Genomic DNA, 22,871 nt, shown 5'->3' with positions numbered 1-22,871 from the left:
GGAAAGGATGGGGGTGGTGACTGGAGAGATGGCTCAGAGGTTAAGAGCATTGTCTACTCTTCCAGAGGACCTGGGTTCGATTCCCAGTTACCCACATGGCAGCTCACAACCATCTACTACAACTCCGATTCCAGGGGATCTGAAGCCCTCTTCTGCCCTCCTGGGGTACTAGGCACACATGAGGTGCCCAGAAATACATGCAGGCAAAACACATATACATAAAATCATAAAAATAAAGACTGGGTTTTTTTTAAAAAATGATAGAGCAATGGGGAACACCTGAACAAAATAAACTAAGTTTCTTGTGCTGTGCAAATTTAGCTGTTTGGTTATAGGCAACTCTGCTATCTCATAAGAAGGTTTGGGTCTTACCAAGGTGACTTACAAATCCAGTCTCCCAGATATTGGGGACACATCAGAGTAGTCCAAGAGCTTCGGGTTGGAGATTTGCTAAGGTAGGCTTTGGATTCAAACAACCTGACTCCCTCCCAGCTCCGCCACCAGTAAAATGTGAGTTCATAGGAGTTGTCATTGGGCTGGTGTTGATAAATGGGAGTCAGCAAAAATAATAGCACACAAATGTTGATTAAATTTTTAGCTTTTCCTTGGGAGTTTTGAATAGAAGAAGTTCTGCCCTTCAGAAAGTTTTAAAGTGAGCAAATGCAGAGTAAAGGCACGATACAGTAGGGCTTTGACGCCCTGGACCACCACCGCTCACACTCTTGGCCCACGGAGGTGTGATGCGGCCTCAAGTTGTGAGTGAGAAGCAGGCTCGATCCGCTGGGGCAGGAGGCGGGTGTCACTGCCTGGGTTCCTGGAGACCGGTGGGGTGGACCGACCCAGGGCAGGCTCCGCCTTCAGTGCTAGCACCGCCCCGATGCCTTTCCCTTCGCTTTCCGGACCGGGCCAAGGTTCAGTGGTGAGGTGGTGGCCTCAGGAGCCTGGGCCATGGGGACCCGAGCCACCGGAGCTGCGGGCCCTGGGGCACCCCTGGAGTTGGCCCTGCTGCTGCTGCTGCTGCTGCTGCTGCTGGGGCCCCGGCTGTCGGCCGGCGGCCCCGGGACTCCGCCGCTCTTCAACGTCAGTCTGGACGCGGCCCCGGAGCTACGCTGGCTGCCGATGCTGCAGCACTACGACCCGGACTTCGTGCGCTCCGCGGTGGCGGAGGTCATCAGGTGAGCGCAGGACAGGTCCGGTGAGCTTGCAGCCGGACTCTGCTCCTCCCCTGGTGCTGCAGCCCTGCCCTCCCTCCGCTGCACCCCTGCCCTCCCTCCGCTGCACCCCTGCCCTCCCCACGGCTCGTTGCAGCGCCCAGCGGGTGGCTGACACCGCTAGGCCGGTTAGGCTCTCAAGTTCGGGGTCTCCGGTGGCTGGCGCGCGCGTCTTCCAGACTTTTTCCGGGTCAGGGCGACGCACAAGGTGTCACTCACTCGGCTAAGCTGCGGAGTAAGGCATGCAGCTCAGGAGCCTCCCCATCCCGGACCAGCCTGTCTGCCCGCCTCCCCCTCCATGGTGCTTGGCACTGGAGATGGAGGCGAGTGCATTGGGTTTATCTTAGCCCTTAAATTTTTCATTTTGAAAGTCTCGCTGGGAGTTTGACCCTGCTCCAATGAGTATATGGACAACACAAATTAGGCTTGGTGGGTTTTTTGTTTGTTTTTGTTTTTGCGCGCGGGGGTGGGGTGGGGTGGGGTGGGAGCGGGAGGGTGGACCCGGGAGGAATGAGAAGCGAGTGTGATTGGGGTGCGATGTATGAAATTACCAAATAGTTAATAAAAATATTATGTTAGGAGAAAACAAAGTCTCGCTGTGTAGCGTAAACGGGCCTTGCTTGTGATCTCCTGCCTCAGCCTCCTGAGTAGCTGGGATTACAGCCCTGCTCTACTGCTCCGGTTTATTCCCTCAGGTTTGGACTCTGGCAATGGAGCCGCAGGGCGAGTGCTTCAGTTCCGAGAAAGTCTAGACTCTTAACTTTCCTCTCTCCTAGTCCACGCACACTTGCACCCTCCGTGCTCTGAGCAGGAGAAGCAAGCTTTGTGCTTTGTCGTTTCTAGCAACAGGGTTCCCCAGTGGGTCCTCGAGATGATCGGAGAGGTGGTGTCGAAGGTGGAGAGCTTCCTGCCCCAGCCCTTCACCGACGAGATCCGTGGCATAAGCAACTTCTTCAACGTCAGCCTGGCCGAGGGTATCTTGGTCAACCTGGCCTATGAGGCCTCCGCGTAAGTACCCCATGCTAGGGCGGATTAAGTCAATTAACTGTCACCTGTCGGGGATTGTCACCCCCGATGAGTGGGAGGAGGTATGTTTGCTGTGAGATAAAATAAGATAGTCCTGGCAGTTTGGAAACCACCTTAGGTCTCTGACTCCCCGGGGAAATCTGAGCAGCATGTGCCTGTCTGGTGGACTTTCAGGAGGAAGCAGCTGCTCTACCCAAGACTTGGTTTTATCTTGCCATCAATCTAGGGGGCATCCTACTTTCCAAACTGCCCAAGGACTGGGGCGATGGCGCTGTGGATGAGGGTGCCTGTGGCCGATAGAGTGGGCCTGAATTCAGATCCCTGGCTGGGTATGGCCGCAGGTGCCTGTAACCCAATCGCAGGGGTGGGAGAAGAGAAGAGGATCATGGGAACTTGCTGCTTCAAGTTCAGTGGGAGAACCTGTCTAAAAAGTAAAGTGGAGGGCCACCGAGATAGGTTGGTGGGTAAAAGCGCTGACTCGGCGTGAGCACCTGAGTTCAATCCCTGAGACGTGGTAGAAGGAGAGAATTGACTGCCGTGGCTTGTCCCCTGGCCCCCAGAAGCACGCTGTGACACACGCACTCTCCCCTCTCCCACACAAATAAAAAGAAGATCGATCGAATCAGTAGAGGAAGTCCCCAGCATGCCCCGTATTATTTCCCACCCTGCATGGACATCCGGTAGGTGCTTAAAGCATCTGGCTGCCTTAAGATGAAAAAGGGACAGCCAGGCAGTGGTGACACACACCTTTGGTCTTAGCACTCAGGAGGCAGAAGCAGGCAGATCCCTGAGTTCAAGGCCAGCCTGATCTACAGAGCTAGTTCGAGGACAGCCAGGGACACACAGAAACCCTGTTTCTCTAGAAAATAAATAAATAAGTAAAATAAGATTTAAAAAGAAAAAAGGTGAACAAAGGGAAGTTTGTGGAATAACAAACTATTGTATGGCAACTTTCCAACCTCAGAAGAGCAAGCATCCCTAAGCATTTTAACTGTCTGCCTTCCCAGGGGAAGACTTCTGTGTACTCTAGCCTTTCGAAGGGAACTAAGTTAATTTAACCTGTGTCTCAGGTGAAGGTGTTTATTAAATTGCCCACTCTTCTTTGTAAAGCACCCTCGGGTTCAGGTAGGAAGTGCTCTGTTCTCACTTCTGAAGGCTGGTTGTGGGAGAATGGTGACTAAGCCCTAGCTAACTACCCACTACTGAATCTTCATGGCCTCAGGCTGCCGGGGAGCACTGCCCTCGGGGGAAGGTGGCATTTTCTGGTTTGTGATGTGGAAACCAAACCTCTGAGGGAACCTTTGTCAGCTCTCTGGTGGCTGGTGAGTTCCAAGGCTGCCCTGAGGCAGAGGCGTCTCATATCCCCTGTGCTTCTGCAGGAGGGGTCACATTGAAAGACGTGCACACCAGGAATGGCAGTGTACACCTTCAATCCTGGCACTTGGGACAGGTGTAGGGGCAGGAGGATCTCTGTGAGTTTGAGGCCAGTCTAGATGGTGAGTTCCAGGACATGCCCAAAAAAGACTTGGCAATGGTGGTCGCCTTGCTGCCATTTAGAAAATATCAACTTTGAGACAGCTTCTGCAGACTTCAACCACTCACCATGTTACCTGGGTCCCCAACTCTACATGACCATTTGAGGTCAAGATAAGAAAACTTAGAAGTCAAAACCTCACCAAGCTTTCTTCTTTAAACAAATCAAACAGTGAGGTAATACTGTTTTTTTCTAATTGAAATTAGAAACAAATAGTAACATTGAATCATTACAAAAAATTAGTATGGAAAAGTTTGTTTAAAAGATTGATTGATTGATTGATTGATTTTTGTGGCAGGGTTGCCCTGTCTGGCCTGGAACTGTCTATGTACAACAAGCTGGCCTCAAACTCAGAGATCTACCTGCCTCTGCTTCCCAAGTTCTGGGTTTAAAGACTGCAGTCACTATGCCCAGCCTGGAGTTCCTTTTAATTTAATTAGTATTTTTACGTGTGTGTGTGTGTGTGTGTGTGTGTGTGTGTGTGTGTGTGTGTGTGTGCTCTAACAATGCTAGTCTAAAGAGGGCAGCTTGGGCTAGCTTTGAATAACATGTTAACAGGTAACATACCAGCAAGCAAAGCAGAGTTCAGAGGTCTAGCTGCGCCTTGCATACAGGCAGGACGTGGGGGAAGATGAAACTCTCATCTGGTACATCTGTAGCAGCATCGTGTGGGTCCAGATGCATTGTATCCAGTTGTATTTTCCAGCCAGGGTTATAATTCCATATCCTTGTATAAGAGCATATTATAGCATTTATGTCAATGATAAGGAAGAAAACCTGATACTTTGAGGAGTTGTTTTAAAAACAGAAATCTTGCCCTTTGTTCCTGCTGCCTTCATTCATGTTGGGATTTTCCCTTTGCTCAGATTCTGCACCAGTATTGTGGCTCAAGACTCCCAAGGCCACATTTACCATGGCCGGAACCTGGACTACCCTTTTGGAAATGCCTTGAGAAAGCTGACGGTGGACGTGCAGTTCCTAAAGAACGGGCAGGTACAGCCGTGCGCACAAGATGGAGAGATGATGGGGGCAGGTACAGCCGTGCACACAAGATGGAGAGATGGGGGCAAGTACAGCCGTGCGCACAAGATGGAGAGATGGGGCCAGGTACTGCCGTGTGCACAAGATGGAGAGGTCAGCCCGGCTTCTGATCCGGGATAGGAGCCATTTGCAGAGCCTGCCCTCTTAGGCACTTACTTCTCCCTGTAAGAGCCAAACACCAGGTTGGGGGAAATGGCTCAGTGGACCATGAGGAGCAGTCTGCATCCTCAAAACCATGCGAAGCTGGACTCAGTAGCAGGTGCCTGTGATCCCAGTGCTCATGAGAGAGAGGCCAGCTGGCCTGGCAGAGACTGTGATGAATAAGAGACCCTCCTGTAGGGAAGGTGGAAGGCAAGGATTGATGCACAGAATTGAAGTTTTCCTCTGACCTCTGTACATGCACCATGGCACACACAAGCCCCACCTCCCCTGTTTAAAAATAACCCCCAAACCATCACCTTCCTGTGAAAAACAAAACCAGGAGAGATTTATGTCAATTATAGCCAATGAGGAAGGATTGGTTGTCGTTGTGAGGGTGGTAGGAATGGACTTAACAAGGCCAGTTTTCTTTAGGCACATTTTTAGGGGGTTGTCTTAGTTAGGGTTTCTATTCCTGCAGCAAAACACCGTGACCAAAAAGCAAGTTGGGGAGGAAAGGGTTTATTCAGCTTACACTTCTACATTGCTGTGTATCACCCAAAAAAAGTCAGGACAAGAACTCAAGCAGGGTAGGAACTGGAGGCAGGAACTGATGCAGAGGCCATGGAGGAGTGCTGCTTACTGGCTTGCTCCCCATGGCTTGTTCAGCCTGATTCTTAAAGAATACAGGACCAACAGCCTAGGGATGACACCACCACAGTGGGCCCTCCCGTATCGATCACTAACAAATAAAATGCCTTACATCCGGATCTTATGAAGGCATTTTCTCAGTTGAGGTTCCCTCCTTCCAGATAACTAGTTTTTGTGTCAAGTTGACATAAGACCAGCCAGCCCAGGGGCAGTGATCAGTCTTGTGAGGTTGTGTACAATCTGCGTCTTCCTCTGCTCTCCCTGTTCGGGTGGCTTCTTGAATAGGGAAGGGCTGCACAGTGGCGAGGGGCACCCAGCTTTAAGGTGGGGTAGTCCTGGGTTTGCATCGTGCCTCTGTCTTTATTTCCATTGAGAATTACTCAGTCCTCTTCTGTAAGCTCCAGCTCAAAGGCGTTAATATTTGCTTCTCTGAAATAGCTGTTATGATTAAATGAAGTCCTCTATGTAAAGCAGATTCTAGGTCTAGATAAACAGTGGCTAAATCCTGGAGCTGGCTTAGTGGTTAAGAGCACTGGCTGCTCTCACACAGGACCTGGGTTCAGTTCCCAGCACCTGCATGGCACCTGAAAACCAGCCATAATCCAGCTCCTGGAGATGTGTTGCCCTCTGGTGACCTTCGGGGATCAGGCACTCACGTGGTGCATATAATCTAGTATTTGCTGTTGTCACGTGACTGCAAACATCTAGAGAGCAGTATTAATCAATATTGATGTAATGTAGAATGCACTATAGCCACACATCAGAAAGGAGCGTGGAAAGTCATGTTTTGACCTGAAGGATTATATTCTTTGTTCTTTGCATTTTGTGGTTGACTCAGAAATAATAGAAATATATTTACTGATACTCATTCGGTCACCTGGTGGAGAAAACCTTTCATAAAAGATTCTATACAGAAACATTTAATGAAGGTCTCTCCTTTCTCAATTCCGTTCATTTACTTTGACATTACTGACAAGTTTTTGTTTACTTCAAAAGGACAACTTTAAGTGGCAACAGTGATAATACAAATGCACTGTTCTTTTTTTTTTAAATTTATTTATTTATTTTTATTTTAAATGTAAGTGTGTGAGCCTAAGTGAGGTTCTGTGAGCTGCATGCAAGCAGGAGCCTGGAGAAGCCAGAAAGGGGTACAGGTCCCCTGGATGGAGTTAGTGTTTGTGAGCCGCCATAAGTAGGTTCTCAGAACCACACCCGGGCCTCTGCAAGAGCAGCAAGTGCTCCTAACCGCTGAGCCGTCTCTGCAGGCCCCCTGAGCAATCCCCAAAGGAAATCTGCTAAGATGTTATTACCAAAGGATGGAGTGGTTGCTTTAGTTCACTCCTCTATGCTTTTCTGTGGCCCGTAGTGAGGAAATATTCTTAGAGTCAGAGAACTGGTCAACGTGAACGTGAAGTATTTGACGGGTGTTGCTTCATTAGCTCCCGCTTATGCTGGAGCTCCCACAGGAATCGTCTGTGGGGATGGTCAGGTGATTGTTCCCTAATCCAGCTAGCTTACACCTGGGTGCTGTTTTTCTGAGGAGGACTCGTGAGTAAGAGAGTATTTCTTGCTAAATTCAGAGTGGGTTGTACGGGGCTGGAGAGATGGCTCAGCAGTTACACACCAGGCCTGAGAGACCCATGTGCCCTAAACTAGACAGTGGAGATACGTGAGCTGGGACCAGAACTCAGCCTTCAGCCCCTGCTAGATTTTATCCAGGGCCCTCATTCAGCCATAGCTAGATCGTTAGCATCACAGGGTCAGGGTTTATGTTAATGGACTTGGAAGAGCTGGTTGGGGAGTACATTTAGAAATAAAATGCAGAACTGCAAAGAAAGCTACCTTACAGCTTCTAACTGTACTAATATTGCAAGCAAAATGTGGTTTTGATTTCCTAACTTTGTTCCTGTCTCCTAGGAAGTGAGGGTGTACCCACTCAGGACCGGGGGTGTATCATGTAAATGAAGTGGCAGGAGAATTTCTGGGTTTTTTTTGTTTGTTTGTTTCCATATGATTGCATTTTAAAGAAGCTTTACAATTTTATTTTATTATTTTATTTTATGTGTATGCCTGTGGGCCTGAGTGTATATAGGTGTACCACCTGTGTGCAGGTGCCCTCAGAAGCCAGAAGAGGAAGTTAGATCCCATGGAACTGGAGTTGAAGGCAATTGTGAGCCACGATGTGGGTGCTGAGAACTGAACCTGTGTCCTCTGGAAGAACAGCAAGTTTTTTAATTGTTTTTGTAACTCCATGGTAGGGCTCTTTATTTTTAATTGTGAATGCATGTGTGTCTAAGTGTAAGCACAGTGATCTAGAGTTCCAGGCTGGTGTGATCTGCCCACGTGGGTGCAGGGCCTGGATGGAGTCTGGTCCTTTCTTTTCGAGAGCAGTATATTCTTTAAGCACAGAGCCAACCCTCTGGTTTTAATTGCGGGGCTAATGCACTCCCACCACACTCCTGTGGGTGGTGATAGGGAGCCTTCACGGAGGCACTCGAGAAGTCTGGGGGAAAGAAGGCCTTCTTCCCCTTAGAGTTCAGTCACCCAAGTTACTTTCACAGCCAGATGAAGCAAATTTGAGTAACCCAGTGAACAAGGTTATTAGTATAATATTAAGGTTGTTTTTGTGTTGTTATTTTGAGACAGGGTTTCTCTGTGTAGCCCTGGCTGTCCTGAAACTCACTATGTAGAGCAGACTGGCCTTAAACTAAGAGATCTGCCTGCCTCTGCCTCCCGAATGCTGGATGTTGGGAGTAAAGGCATTCATCACCACACCTAACTTTAATATTGTTTTAAAAATAAAAATACTAATCTAGGTCTATTTAATATCAAAATATAAAAATATTAGCTGTTGTAAACAGCACAAACTGTGTGCACTCTTCCAGATGCTTCCTTGAGTGAACAAAGCCTGGGACTGAAGGTCATTGCCGTGGCCCTCGGCACCACCGCAGCTTGTGACTTGGTTTACAGTGACGGTTGTCGTGTTAAATGAAAGCTGGATGTAGGGTGACTTTTAAAGCATTTGAGCTTTAATCTTGCTGTTACTGGGGAGCCAGTTTACTTGTCCCCCTTAATTCCACAGACCTTATAAATGTAGAGTGCTTGTCTCTTGTCATGAACCCAAAACACGTTTCCAGTCGGACTCCATTTGCTACTTTCAGAATGGAAAGTCTTCCGGGTGAACAGTGTTTCATAGACACGCGGAATGCAAAGTGGTAGAAACAGTCACTACCATGACTCCTGCATAGGGACACCACGGGTGGTGGTGTAAGTCATCTGCAAACCACTGTCACTCGTGTCCTTGCTGGTGCAAGGTCCTCTGATAAACCACAGGCACCGCCATTACGTCATGCTTTGCTTTGCCAAGCACATTCACTAAAAAGCAGTGTGGAGAGCCGGGTGTGGTGGTGCATGCCTTAATCGCAGCACAGCACCGAGGAGGCAGAGGCAGGCAGATCTCTGAGTCCAAGTCTAGCCTGGTCTACAGAGCAAGTCCCAGGGCAGCCAGGGCTACATGGAGAAACCCTGTTTCAGAAAAAAAAAGAAAAAAAGAAAAAAAAAAAAAGAAAAACAAAAAAGCAGTGGGGTCTAGTTTGGTTAGGGAAAGGGAGGCTGCACACCCCACCCCCATCCATTTCATTTGCCGAATTCTGTCCATGGACCCCTCTCCCGACAAGGTTAAGAACCCTTGCTCTAGAATGCTGTTTCAGAATTTCATTCTGTTATGTTGAAATCTCTAAGGAAAAAAAAAAAAAAAAAATCCAGGAATCTGGGTATGGTGGCATACACCTTTAATCCCAGCACTCGGGAGGCAGAGCCAGGTGGATCTCTGTGAGTCTGAGGCCAGCCTGGACTACAGAGCGAGTTCCAGACCAGCCAGGCCTACCTGGTGAGGCACTGTTTCAACAAACAAACGAACAATCAGGAAAGTGTGGGGGAATTAAGTGATGTCAACGTGCATTGTGTTGGGTGGTAAATGACGCTTTTTTCCCTTGATTTCAGATTGCCTTCACGGGGACTACTTTCGTTGGCTATGTCGGACTGTGGACAGGTCAGAGTCCACACAAGTTTACAGTTTCTGGCGATGAACGAGGTAATTAAAAAAACTCTGGGGCTGGAGGGATAGCTCAGCCGTTAAAGGCTAGGCTCACAACCAAAAATATAAAAAAACTCTGAGCCTTTTAGACCAAATCCTTGTTGAGGTCTTCTCTGTGCTTCCTTTCACTCTCCGCCAGCAGGATATGTGGAAGGGAAACTTTCCACTCCTGAGGGGAGACAGAGAGCAGCCCTATGAGCAATGGGGGTCACCTCAGTGGTGCCTGAGCTACCAAGGACGGAGTGAAGGATGATCTGATGGGAGGTGCAGAGGCATGGGGCTAGGGGGAGGGGGGATAGGTTGTTACTAGGTCAGGGAAGGTCTGACCCATGTGATCCCAGTCTGGGTCTGCAGAGGTAAAGGGAAGATCATTGCTGTGGTCTGACAGCAACAGCGAAGGTCGGGAGGTATCACTGTTGGTAGAGTCCGGAAATGAAGCAATGTCGGGGTAGTTACGGCAGGGAGGAAGAACATCGGAGATGTGGAGAGGAGACTGTGGCTACGGACGTGGCCAGGTGCAGGGCCATGATGAGCGTTTGGATTTTAAGCAGAATAGAAACCATAGGAGAGTTTTAGGCCAAAGAGTGAACAGATTCTCTCTCTCTCTCTCTCTCTCTCTCTCACACACACACACACACACACACACACACACACACACACACACACTTGAAACAGTAGGATCTTTTATATCAGCCTCCTGAATGCTGGGATTGCAGAAACGCCGCACCACCCTAGCCCGGGTTTATGTTTTTGGCCATCTTTGGCTGCTCAGTAGAGATTGGACTGTGTTGGGTTAAGACAGAGTCAGAAGAACACTAGGGAGCTATTGAATTCATCCAGAGGTTCAGGCAACCTTTGTGAACCTCTTGGATTTAACATGCACAGGCTCAAACCTGGGAGAGTCAACCTCTTGCCTCTGTCCCCAGGGGCTTGCTGCTAAGGAAGAGCAGAGTATTCACATGATATTCCTCATCTGATGGGACCTGACTGGCATCGGGCTGTTATTGCTTCATTTGGATAGGCTTATTCGTGTGTGTGTGTGTGTGTGTGTGTGTGTGTGTGGTTTTTGTTTTTTGTTTTGTTTTTCAAGACAGGGTTTCCCTGTGAAGGTCTGGCTGTCCTGGAACTCACTATGTAGTCAAGGCTGGCCTCAGTCTCACAGATTCTCCTGCCTCTGCCTTTCATGTACTGGGATTAAAGGCGTGTATCTCCACTACCTGGCCCAGTATTCAGCTTTTTATACCTGTGTATTTATTCAACATTTTCTCAAATATCAGTTATGAATGAATCTGAGTCTCAGCTAGTCTGAGCTAGCATATCTAAACCACAGCATGACAATGTTAAGAGGTTTTGTGTGTGTGTGTGTGTGTGTGTGTGTGTGTGTGATGTCTACAAATGTATATGTTTATTTAAACAGGCTTTGATTCCATCATCTTCTGAATTAAGATGTTTGTTAAACTGGTTATTGGAATGTGAACAATCTAAAGTAACTGAGTTAGTCTGTAACATACAAATTTGATGAAATGCTGTCATATTTAAACTCACTAAAGATGCATCAGAAAGACAAAGTTCACCACATTCTTCCTAGTATTTGTTGGGCAGCTTCCCTTGAAAGAAACAGAATTTAATTTTGCCTCAGGTAATTATTGGTAGAATGATTTTTATCTAACCTAATCACTATTGTGTCAGATACAAAAGATTCTGTTTTCAAAACCAGAGGGAAGCTGGGCATGGAGGCACACGTCTATATCCCAATGCTCTGGATGCTGAGGCAGAGGAATATCACATTGGAATCTACCTTGAGCTGCATAGGAGATCCTGTCTCAAAAAATAAAAAATAAATAAAAGAGAAAATAGAAAGAGAGAAATCTGTGAATACCTGCATGTCCTCGTTTATTGCTGTATGTATACACACATTCACTTGTGTGTAGATGTTTTCGTGATTGGTTGACTCTCAGGCTTAGGGCCAGCGAGATGACTCAGCGGGTAAGGGCACCTAAGTCAAGTCCGAGGATCTGAGTGTGAGCCCCGGGACCCACGTAATGGAGGGAGAGAGCTGACTCCCGCAGGCTGTCTCCGGACTCATGCACATGCTATGACACACACACACACATCTAAGCACACAATAAAAATAAATATGGAAATACATGTAATAAAAGCACTCTTTTAAAAAAAAAAAAAAAAAAAAGCACTCTTTTAGTTAAAAATTATTTTTTTAATGTGAATGGTGTTTGGACCATGAGCTGATGGATGCTTTTTTACACGTGCAGATAGAGGCTGGTGGTGGGAGAATGCTATCGCTGCAATCTCTCTGGGACACTCTCCGGTCAGCTGGCTTATCCGCAAAGTGAGTACTAGTGTTCAGTCTACCTTGCCCAAGCTCATCAAAACAGAGGGACCATGCTCCAGGTCTCTATGTCCTTTAACAAGATTGATTTATTTTCCCAAGAGGAGTAAGCAGTGTACCGTTTTCCAATACATCTCTTTGCACGTAAACATTATGATAAAGCTGGGTACTGACCAGCAATGACACAGGCAGATTTTAACCAGTAATGTCGTCCTGCAATAGAGATAAGAATGGGGTGAACTGAGCTCCGCTCTGAGTGGTACAGAGGGGCTGGCTGCCTTAAAGGAAGAATAAGGGGATGAGGAAGGGGTGAGTGGAGACTTAGAGAAGTCAGAGAAGACACACATGAAATAAATGTAAATAAAATAATAAAAATATCTCATCTTTCCAGCAATATGTACAAGGCCCTGTCAGGGCTTATGTGCCATGTGATAGAAGCTGGGGGACGCTAGCTGCTGAGTGGCCCTTTCATTGACCCCTTTCCTCTCCCCAGACTTCTGTGTGTCTTGTCAGGATGGTAACCGTGAAATGTCTTTCTCTCAGAAAGTGACAGAGGTGATTGCGAAGGCGGAGAGAACGGGGCGTCCCTACGGCACGGGGTTCTTGGCAGCCGAGCTTAGGGAAGGAGCCCACATGGAGTGGGGGGCTGGGAAGTGACCCTCTTCGCTGTGCACGCCTCAGACCTTGGCGTGTCCTCGCAGACTTGGTCTGGCTCCTCGTTCTAACGCCACATGCCATCGCTCTATCCCAAGCCTTTGCCCGTTGAGTCCACTGACCTGGGACTCAGTCCCACATCCACTCTGAACCCTGTAGCCACCCTCACAGTGTGACTCTTATCTGTCTCTTGGTACCTGAGTTCCTGGGCCCTAAGAGAGGCTGGGTTCCTTGTTGTGACTTCCTTCATTATTTTACATGTCACCGTTGCCTGGTTATGTCTTCGGGTTCTTGGGAAATTTGTTGAGAGCAAGAATGAGCTCCTGGCCCCCCTCCAGCACATCGCCTAGTGCAGAGCCCTGTTCAAGAAGTGGCTGTGGGGTGAGCAAATGAGTGAGGAGATATGGTCAAAAATCATGTCGCCATGTCTAGGACTAGCCGACAGTTCTGTCCTGGAGAAATTCCTGCAGCTGTCGGCTCTCTGAGGGCGTTGTCAGTCTTGTTTTGTTTTCCTCTCAAGAGCCCCAGTGACTACAGGGTAAGGTCAGGGGTCACAGGTTACAGCCATGGCTTAGCATCACCTTAGGAGGAGCTTAGGAGGCCGTGCTTTGGAATGAATGCGTGTCCTGCCATGTGTCCCTTTCCCTTGGGTGACGTCGCCAATACTGGTTTGTCTTTTTGTTCAGACCCTGAGTAACTCAGAGAACTTTGAGGAGGCTGTTTACACTCTGGCCAAGACGCCCCTCATTGCTGATGTTTACTATATCGTTGGGGGCACCGCGCCCCGGGAGGGGGTCGTCATCACCAGGGACAGAGGTGGCCCAGCGGACATTTGGCCTCTTGACCCTTTGAATGGAGCGTGAGTAGATTGCAGTCTCTTCATCAAATCTTTTATTTGCTGAAGTAGGAGTTATTTTGACATTTTAGTGTTTCTTCTACATGTCCCCGGACAAGGCGAACTGACGCACTCTATTGCAGGTGGTTCCGGGTTGAGACAAATTATGATCATTGGAAGCCTGTACCCAAGAGGGATGACCGAAGGTAGACGCTTTGTTCTTGTTTGGTTCTTTTTCATTGAGACAGGGTCTCACTCCGCAGCCCAGGCTAGCCTGGCACTCACTTTAAAGCCTAGGCTAGCCTCAAACTCAGAGTAATCATCTTGCCTCAGCCTCCCTGGTACTAGGATTAGAGGCATGAGCCTCCATACCCATCTCTGCAGGTAGACTTGCGATATTTTCTCACGGTCAGGAGACTGTTCTCTTCCTACAATAAGGACCTACAGGTGCCATCCCCTTCCGGACAATACGTCTGGCCCTCACCAGGGCCTGGGCAGGGTGGGGAGCACAGTGTGGAGGAGGGCAGTGGGGAGGACCTCTTTTTAGTTGGTGGGGGCTGGAAGGGTGAGGTTGGCCCTGGCCTCAGGGTCAAAGGGCCCTGGATCCCATCATGAACTCTACCAATGACCCTATGGGGCCACTGGGGCCTTTGTTCGCCTCCCTGAAAGTGGATGGGAAGAGCTGGATGATGGGATACTGTGGTAAGACTTGATTTGGAAGGAAGCCATCTCCCATAAATCAATCAGCCAATTGATCTGCTGATACAAGGGCTCGCATTGTCCTTTCTAATGTGTACATACTGAGTCACTGGCTTACAGGAAGTAGTATATCTCACTAATCTCTGCTGTCCCGCATGTTTGGCAGTAGTTGATTTCTGCAGCACTTGCCCTGGCTTCCTGGAGCACATGGGGTTAGGGGGTACAGCAGAAGGAATCGGGTGACACAGGAAGGAGGTTGGGAGTCAGTCTGTTTGGAGGAGACTGTGCCTGGCGCTGTGACACTCCAAATGGCCTCTGATGGAGTTCAGGGTTTCCTGAGGCACCTGGTGACTTTTGACCCTTTGTCCTTACAGAACACCAGCCATCAAAGCCCTAAATGCCACAGGGCAAGCACACCTCAGCCTGGAGGCCCTTTTCCAGGTAACCCTATCTCTGTGCTTACATCTCTAGAGTGTTGTTGTCCAAAGAGGATGGAGAAAACTTCTCTGAAATCAAGAAAAATGTTGCAATAAAAGTTCTATAAAAATTGAGAACATTTTAAAAAGCCACTTAATATTTTCTGAGTTTGGGTCTGTGTAGGTTAGAGTATCGGTCTTCACCTAAGCTTCTCTTCATAGTGAAAGAAATAAGCATAGTTATGTGTTTGTTGTTTAAAAGAGAAAGAACAAGAGCTGGAGAGATGGCTCAGCGGTTAAGAGCACTGACTGCTCTTCCAGAGGAGCCAGGTTCAATTCCCAGCACCCACATGGCAGCTCACAACTGTCTGTGTAAGTCCAGTTCCATGGAGTCTAACACTCCCACACACACATATATGCAGGCAAAACACCAAATCACATGAAATAAAAATAAATAAGCGAGAGAGGACAAGGATTTAAAAATCTATAACAATCATCCTGAGATACACCGAAATGTTAAGTGGTTATATTCTTTTTTACAAACATTTAGTGTGTGTGTGTGTGTGTGTGTGTGTGTGTGTGTGTGTGTGTGTGTGTGCGTGCTCATGCCACACCATACACTCAGGAGCTCAGAGGACAGCTTACGGGAAGGAGTTGGTTTTCTCCTTCTACCATGGGGGTTCCAGGGATTGAACTCAGGTCTTCAGGCTTGGCAGCAAGCTCCCTTACCTGCTCAGCCGTCTCGCAGGCCGAGTGGTTATATTCTCCTTCATACGTGCTCTACATGTGTTTCTTCTGCCTTTTCATATTTTCATAATATGATTTTTTTCCTATGCAGGTTTTATCTGTGTTTCCTGTGTATAACAAGTAAGTTGCACGTTCAGTACGTCTCTCATTTCCCCCGAGAAGAATGTTACTGTGACCAGGTAACCCGAGTTTCAGAACAAAAGCCCTGGCACTGGCAGCCTCCAAAAGCCAGCTCAGCTGCCTGTCCTAACACGCCAGTTAAAGAGCTGCGTATTGGAGGGAAGCGGAGAAAGGCATTTCAGTCAGCATCCCCGGGAGAGCAACACACGAGGGCTCAGTGAGTCTGAGCTGTCCTCAGGGTGCTGGCAGGAGGCTGGGTTTAAACAGAAGAATGGGGGGAGAGTCAAGAGTAGGTCCTCCTGGTGAAAGCGTGGTCTGCCTCACCACTGTCCCATTCTGCTTCTGCAGGGGGCTCTGAAGAAGTCCTCCCCTCTTGAGGGGACAGGCTGGTTCTCAGGCGATGAACCCCTTCCATGTGCAGACCCCCTCTGGCTGTCTTAGATGATTGCCCTGCCTTGGGGGTGGGGGTGGTCTGTCCTGCAAGGCTGTCCTGCTCCTGGAACCTAGGTTGGCTGCAGGTTTGGGATAATGATTGGGGGTGTTTAGGTGTATTTGGGGGAACTGGAACGGGACAATATAAAAATGGACGGTGAGATGCTTCTGTGTATCTTGAGCCTTGAATCGGGATGATGTAGTTTAGATGGGCACCGGTTTCGAGATGGACACTCCCTACAGCAGGCTGTGTGCAGTGACAGCTTAACGTGCCTGTGTGCAGAAGACAGCAGTGGGCCAAGGAGACCGGTGTAAAATGAAGGGGCGCGGCCGAGCTTGGCCTGCTCTGGGTTACCTCCTGGGCCCAGTGGAGAGTCAGGGCTTATCTAAGAGCTACCCACTCCTGCTCTGCCTTCTCCCGGTGGCTCGCTGGCGGCGTTTCTTTTTCTTTTTTATTCCCTAGACAGTTTTCTCTGTGTAGTCCTGGCTGCCCTGGATCTCACTCTGTAGACCAGGCTGGCCTCAAACACAGAGATCCACGTGCCTCTGCCTCCCGAGTGCTGGGACTAAAGGCGTGCACCACCACCACCTCCAGGCGATTGTGTTTCTCTTTTTATGTATTATGTGAGTTCGAGGCCAGCTTGGGCTACAGAGTGAGTTCCAGGACAGGCACCAAAACTACGCAGAGAAACCCTGTCTCGAAAACAAAACAAAAAACTACAGAAGAAGAAAATATTGTTGTATATTATGACTGTTGATATTATGACTGTTGATATTATTATCATTCCTTCCTTTTTAGCCTGTGCTTTCGACAGCCGCAGTCTGTGAGCTAGGGTTTCTCTGGCCTGTAGCCTGCCGTTCTACTCACACGCTCTCCCAGGGCCACAGGAAGCCCTTAATATGCTCTGAGGGGTAGCTGTGCAGGATTTGGGGGCGGTCCCTGTCATCATGACAGCAAAGAATAGGTGCTGACACCCCCCACCCCGCTGGAGGCAGCCCCGCCAATGGGCTGACAGCCACTCACTACCACAGCATGACGCTCTGAGGAATCAGAATTTAAAGTCCACCTTGGCTTTCAGTGGTGTTTCAAAACAGGCAGAAACCCCACTTCGAGCTCTTGATTCGCGTTGAAACATTCTGCCTCTTTGCGTTCTCACCCCGCATCCCGAGAGACGGGGAAGGGCATCGTGCGGAGAAGGTGAGGTACACACAAAGAATGTGTCTTGTTGTTTCAGCTACACAATCTATACGACAGTGATGAGCGCTGCCGAGCCCGACAAGTACATGACCAGGATCCGAAACCCAAGCGAGAGGTAAGCAGAGGAGTGAGCGCACCCATGCTGTGCTGTGAGCCATCTGGATTTGTTACTGCTTGGGGAGGGGGTTGGGAGGGGGGGTCAGGTGGGGGCTGAGGTTGGGGGGGGGGCAAGTGCTTCTCACAGATGACGGTGACCTCCCTAAGACTTGAAAGGACATAATATTTTCAGATAAACATTGAGCATGTGATGGTCAATCATTAGGTATTTTTCCGAGTTTATGTGACGCTGAAATCTCCCGGTGTCTCTGTCCATTGCCTCCTAACAAACCTGCTCTCAAGGCCCCATGTTAGCTCCTCACATATCAAGGGGCAGTGGATACTTAGGAAGACCCATGTGTCCCCGGGCAATAGTGAGGCCCAGTGACTTTGAGCATCAGAAGGCAGATCCTGAAGGCAGTGGACCCTCACAGAGTTTACCTGAAGGCACCAGTGAGCCCATGGGGGAAGAGGAAAGATGGAGAGGGACAGGAGTCTCCTTCATGCTGTCCCTGGACTCGACCTTCTGGACAGCACCTGCTATTAGGACCCTAGGCTACCTACTGCTCAGGTCTCCAGATTGTTCAGCCTGGCCTGATGGTTTGGTCAGTCGTTTATCATGGGAATGTAAAAAAAAAAAAAGAAAAAGAACATTTTTTTTTTAATTTTTGTTTGAATTAAAGGCATGTGTCTCTTCTTCCCTACCAGGTGGTTATTTTCGAAGAGCTGCATTTGAAAGACCAGAACAGAGAGAGTGTCGCACTGCTTTGTGAGGACGTGGGCTCCCTCCTCATGCTGCTTTTCTGCCTGCGCCTGGGAGGGGATCTCTTAGCGCCTGTCTGGAGCACCCGAGAGTCGCCCCTTGTCTTGCAGCCTCCCCACTTCCTGGTCCCCGTGATCTTCATTAACAACCCGCCCTGGCTGGAACAACCCCGATAACCGGTAACTGGTAACCGGTGTCAGAGGTCAGGGTGTATCTGGCTGCTCTCAGTTTCCCGTGATGCTGTGTTCCCACTTCCGCCTTTCTGCTGAAGAAGTGGCAGGCCCGGCTACCGTCACTTCACGTGGAGGGCTGGGGACAAGCCCAGGAAAAGTTTCTCCTCAGGCTGGGGTGCAGCTCATGGCAGAGTTTGCCCAACAAGGCAAAGCCCTGGGTTCCATCCAGAGCACCACAGAATAAAGAAAGAAATCAAAGTTTTCTCTGAAAAGTGGAGAACTGTAGTTTGAGTAGAATTTGTTTAAAGGTATGTTAGTCTTTCATATTTCCACATAGTGACACTTTTACTTTTTATAAACTTCTAATGTATTTTTTAAAATGTGGACCTTATTTTTAAAAAAAAAACCTACTTTCTTACTACTTTTGAAAATGATATGAAACCAAATAACTTCCTGTCATTGTTTATTGTTTGTTAATAAAATGTCAAAAGGTCTTGTCAGGGAGAATAAAAACTTGCAGGACATCGAATGTTGTGTTCTACCTGCTTACCTTGAAACCTTGAGCTTCGGTTTTAAATATAGTTTATTATCTTATATTTCCTACTGGGTGTAGGAAAGAGAAACTGAGTGTAGATTTCTTTGCAAATATTCATGGGAGATTTAATACCTATTTAATATACTCAAGCATCTTAGATTTGCTGAAGAATGATCTGAGAATGTAGATTAACACTCATCTCAGCCTCCTCCTGAGGGAATTGAGTCCATGGGAAAGGCAGGAACACACACACACACACACACACATGTCTTATGCAGCAGCTGGCGTGTGGCAGCCGGCCTCTATGGGGTCATCATTCTCTGTTTCTGGGTTAAGGAGCTCAGGCATCCAGGGCTGGCTTGGGGAATGTACCTCCTAATCCACAAGAGTAAGAGGATCTGGGACTGGTGTGTGTGTATGTGTGTGTGTATGTGTGTGTGTGTTCCACCCAGGGTGACATGTCACACTCTGCAGACTTGCCTCCTGTCCCCGGGCCTCATTTGACCCAGGTTGCCGGCCCAGAGCTTGAAGGTGGATATTGCAAATGTCACTTGGCACTTGAAATGCAGTGCCAGGGTTGTGAGTGGCATGGTGCCCTCCGAGAAGACAGCACCAGACAAAGGTGGTGTCGTATCTGTTAGTCCTGCAGCCACTTCCCCCCACCAGCCCTGAAGACAGGATGACGACCAGACGTATGGGTTAGGTGTCTTGCAATCAGCAAAGCAGCAAGAAGGTAAGCAGGAACTTCCTGGCCTGTGGGACAGAAACAGATGAGACCAGGAACCCAACAAATGAAGTTGATGTGGGAGGGAAAAGATTTCCTTGTGGACCACGGGGATAGAAGCACAGCTCCCATCCATCTCCCACAGCTGCCTCAAGAGTTTCCTGTGCCCTAGGGACCTCCATCCAGGCAAAACCAGGAGGGGTGGCTTCCATGAGGGGATGTTCAGGGACAGCCAGTCTGAAGAAGCGTTGGAGAGTAAGTGAAGTACATCTCTAACATAGACATTGAGCACCGGGGTTAATAGCGAGGCACTCAGGGAGGCAGTGAGACACACCCATGCGTGACTGTGGACTTCTGGATGAGAGTCAAATTCAGGTGTCTTTACAGTGAGTTTATAGTGGATCTTAATGGTTTTCAAGTTACAGCTCTAAAGCTTGCTAAGAATACCACCCACCCAGCAGAAACACACATGTGCACATACACTTATTTTTTTTAAATACTTTAAATTTACTTTATTTTGTGTGTATAAACATTTTGCCTACGTGTATGTATGTGCACCATGTACATACCTAGTGCTCCTGAATGTCAGAAAAGGGTATTGGATCCCCTGAAACTGGAGTTGTAAACGGTTGTGAGCTGCCATGTAGGTGCTGGGAATTGAACCCTGGTCCACTGAAAGAGCAACAAGTGCTCTAAACCACTGAGATGTCTCTCCAGTCCCCCAACACACACACACACACACACACACACACACTCACACTATTTTCAACACTGCTCAAAGAGTATAGCTTGTAACAAGACCCACAAACGAAAGCATTTTCCTTAGTAGACAAAGCTGTAAGGTGGATCTGTAAGAGGCATTGTTCAGGGTTAGGAAAGAGCGGGTGTGTTCAAGCTCCTATGTCCCTTTGTTCTTATATAAGCAGTTTATTTACACTTGACCTAGGTAGGAATTCATGTGTCATTCCAGCCCTAAGTAAGCCTAGCTTACCTGTGGCCTCCAACACCTTTGGGTGAGATGTCTGTGGAAAGTACGGACTGCCTCACCAAGCAACCGTGACTTCACCAAAGATGCTTGAAGTTTCCTGACGTCCCCACGGCAGGCCCCAGGACCACAGGCAGTTTTCCTGTCACCTGCCATCAGCTCCCCTTTCCACGTCGCTACCATTTTCTGTCTTTCTCTCCTGCCTCAGTTCTGTTTGGGAATGCAGGTCGGTCAGTTAGAAAACCTCTGTTCCGTCATCAGTTCACAAGGAGCTGGAGGGGCTACCCTTGTGTTTTCTGGATTTCAGGCCCCGACAACCAAATTTCTTCCACTTATTAGACTCAGTGAGCAGAGCAGCGCCTAGATTAAAAAGAAAATGATGAGGCCTGGCTGACTTGACTGGCTAAGTCAAGTTCTAGAGGGGCAGGGAAACTTTCTCACAGAGTGGCAGAGTGTGGAAGTCACAGGGACTTGTGAAGATGGGTCACAGGGAACCTCGGGTGTGGCAGCTGTCAGTCACTGCCATAGGGAACCAGCTCAGTTATGTGAAGCTCCTTCAACCTCATTTTCCAGGCGTGTGTGTGTGTGTGTGTGTGTGTGTGTGTGTGTGTGCGCACACATCTGAGTGTGCGTGTGGTGGAGACCACAGGTAGGCATCCATTGTCTTCTACAATCTCTACAGTCGTTCTCACCTTATATTTCTGAGACATTTCTCTCTGAACCCAGCGCTCCCGTTGTGGTAAGCTGCAGGTGGTAAGCCCCACCATCCTCCAGTCTCCACTCTTGGCCCTGGAGTAAGAGGCAAGCCCCGGCACACCTGGCTTTTTACACGAGTCCTTGTGATCCCAGCTCAGGTCCCTCGTGTCCCTGCACTGAGAACTTCACCCACAGAACCATCTCCCTGGCCTGCGGTTTTCACTCTTGAGATGTTTTTCCTGAAAATCCTTCTATTTTCCCTTTCTGTTTATTTTTTTAGTGACTTCTAGATGACTTCACTTTCTCTTGAGGACCCATATGTAATAACTAATCTAGTTACAGTTCCTTCTTATTTTTTTCTTTTCATGTAAAAATTGTGAAAATATAGCATTTATTGATCTCAGTGATAAAGATTATTTAAAAACAAAAACAAAACCCCTAGAAGTTAAAACTGAGAATCCTCCTATTAGCAACGAGGCTCAGTTCTGCTTAGCCTTTGAGGTCAGATCCAACCGGGTCCATTTAAGATGGAGTGGACACAGACAAAGTGCAGGTCTCAAACTGTGTGTGGTCGCGCATGCCTGTAATCCCAGCGCTCAGAAGGCTGAGGAAGGAGGACTATACTCCAGGTTAGCCCAGGGACACAGGTCAAGACCTGTCTGTCAAGAAACAAAGAAGGAAGAGGAGGAGGAAGAAAGGAGAGAAGAGAGGGAATTGGGGGTTGGAGGCAGGGGAATGCTCTCACCCAGGCCCACTCTTCAGTGGAAGAGCAGTGTGTACACTCTGGTCTTTACACGCTTGGACTGTTTCGTGCAGGTGAGAGCACACTGGGCATACAGTTCTGCAGTTGGCTTTTCTTCATGTGCCTCATCTTGGGGACATTTTCAGAGCGCTGCACACACGCTCGCCTTGCTCTTTGTCGTGTCCAATAGTACGCCACTGTTTTTATTATGCCATAACATATTTGTTGATTCTGTATGGGAATTACTAAAGCACTTTTTATTTTGTGGAGATGCATATGACAGGAGTTTTTGTTTTTTCTAAGACAGGGCTCCACTGTGTAGGCCAGGCTAGCCTCAAACTTGTGGTCTTCCTGAGTGCTGGGATTACAGGTATACACCACTGTGCGCAGTTCTATACCTCTGAGGTTGTCATTTAAGGAAACAATTACTCGGTGCTTTTCATGACCGTAAAGCTTTGCAAACCACTCCTTGTGTGTATAACCTTAGTCACCCAATGACACCCCTGTAATGGAGTTACAATAACCCTGGAGCTCCATGCAGGGATGCATGCACCCCTGTAACACTCGTGATAGCTGGGACCCCTCTCCCCTTCCACGTGCTATGTGGGACAAACACCCTTTTATCCATGGAGACACGATCAGTTACACTTAGATGCGCCACCCGATGGAGGACACATGGTGTTCACCCTTGCTTATTGGCCCATGAGAGCTATTACTTTTCACACTGGAGCAGTGTCACAATGACGTCTCCAATAAGTTTACCTTTGCTGTTAGTACCTCACCAGAACAGCAAAGCCATCTGTCTCGGCAAGTCCCATCTGGATTACAGTTCTGTGCCTTGGGGTCTCCGATGTGGACTCTCTTGTGTTTGCTTTCTCCTCTCTAGTCTCTCTCTCAAGCTCGTTCATGCATGCTTGGGTGTGTGCATGCCTGGGTGTGTGCACACATGGTATGGATTTTAGTTCCAACATCTCATCTTCTACTGTGTGCTTTAATCATTGTGAAAAGTTTT

General features: G+C 48.3%; 1 protein-coding gene across 1 annotated transcript; it reads left to right on the top strand.

Annotated features, from left to right (window-relative positions):
- Positions 1-346: 346 nt before the first annotated feature.
- Naaa (N-acylethanolamine acid amidase) lies at positions 347-18,706 on the top strand. The gene is made up of 11 exons (XM_052735373.1): positions 347-1,175; positions 2,055-2,219; positions 4,638-4,764; positions 9,604-9,694; positions 11,968-12,044; positions 13,385-13,557; positions 13,677-13,739; positions 14,607-14,673; positions 15,487-15,515; positions 17,183-17,260; positions 17,950-18,706. The coding sequence occupies exons 1-11, from the start codon at positions 949-951 to the stop codon at positions 17,975-17,977; spliced, it is 1,125 nt and encodes a 374-aa protein (XP_052591333.1). The 5' UTR covers positions 347-948; the 3' UTR covers positions 17,978-18,706.
- The last annotated feature ends 4,165 nt before the right edge of the window (positions 18,707-22,871 follow it).

Source organism: Peromyscus californicus, unplaced genomic scaffold (genome assembly GCF_007827085.1).
Source record: "Peromyscus californicus insignis strain IS unplaced genomic scaffold, ASM782708v3 Scaffold_13__1_contigs__length_99412109, whole genome shotgun sequence".
Classification (NCBI taxonomy): domain Eukaryota; kingdom Metazoa; phylum Chordata; class Mammalia; order Rodentia; family Cricetidae; genus Peromyscus; species Peromyscus californicus.
Note: the sequence above shows the minus strand (reverse complement) of the source record. Positions and strands in the feature narration are given on the sequence as shown.

Bases quoted from the DNA above. Each gene is read 5' to 3' on its own strand.
- Naaa (XM_052735373.1), top strand. From the start codon at position 949: ATGGGGACCCGAGCCACCGGAGCTGCGGGCCCTGGGGCACCCCTGGAG. The intron at 9,695-11,967 runs GTAATTAAAAAA...TTACACGTGCAG, and splicing joins AGTTTCTGGCGATGAACGAG to ATAGAGGCTGGTGGTGGGAG. The intron at 12,045-13,384 runs GTGAGTACTAGT...CTTTTTGTTCAG, and splicing joins TCAGCTGGCTTATCCGCAAA to ACCCTGAGTAACTCAGAGAA.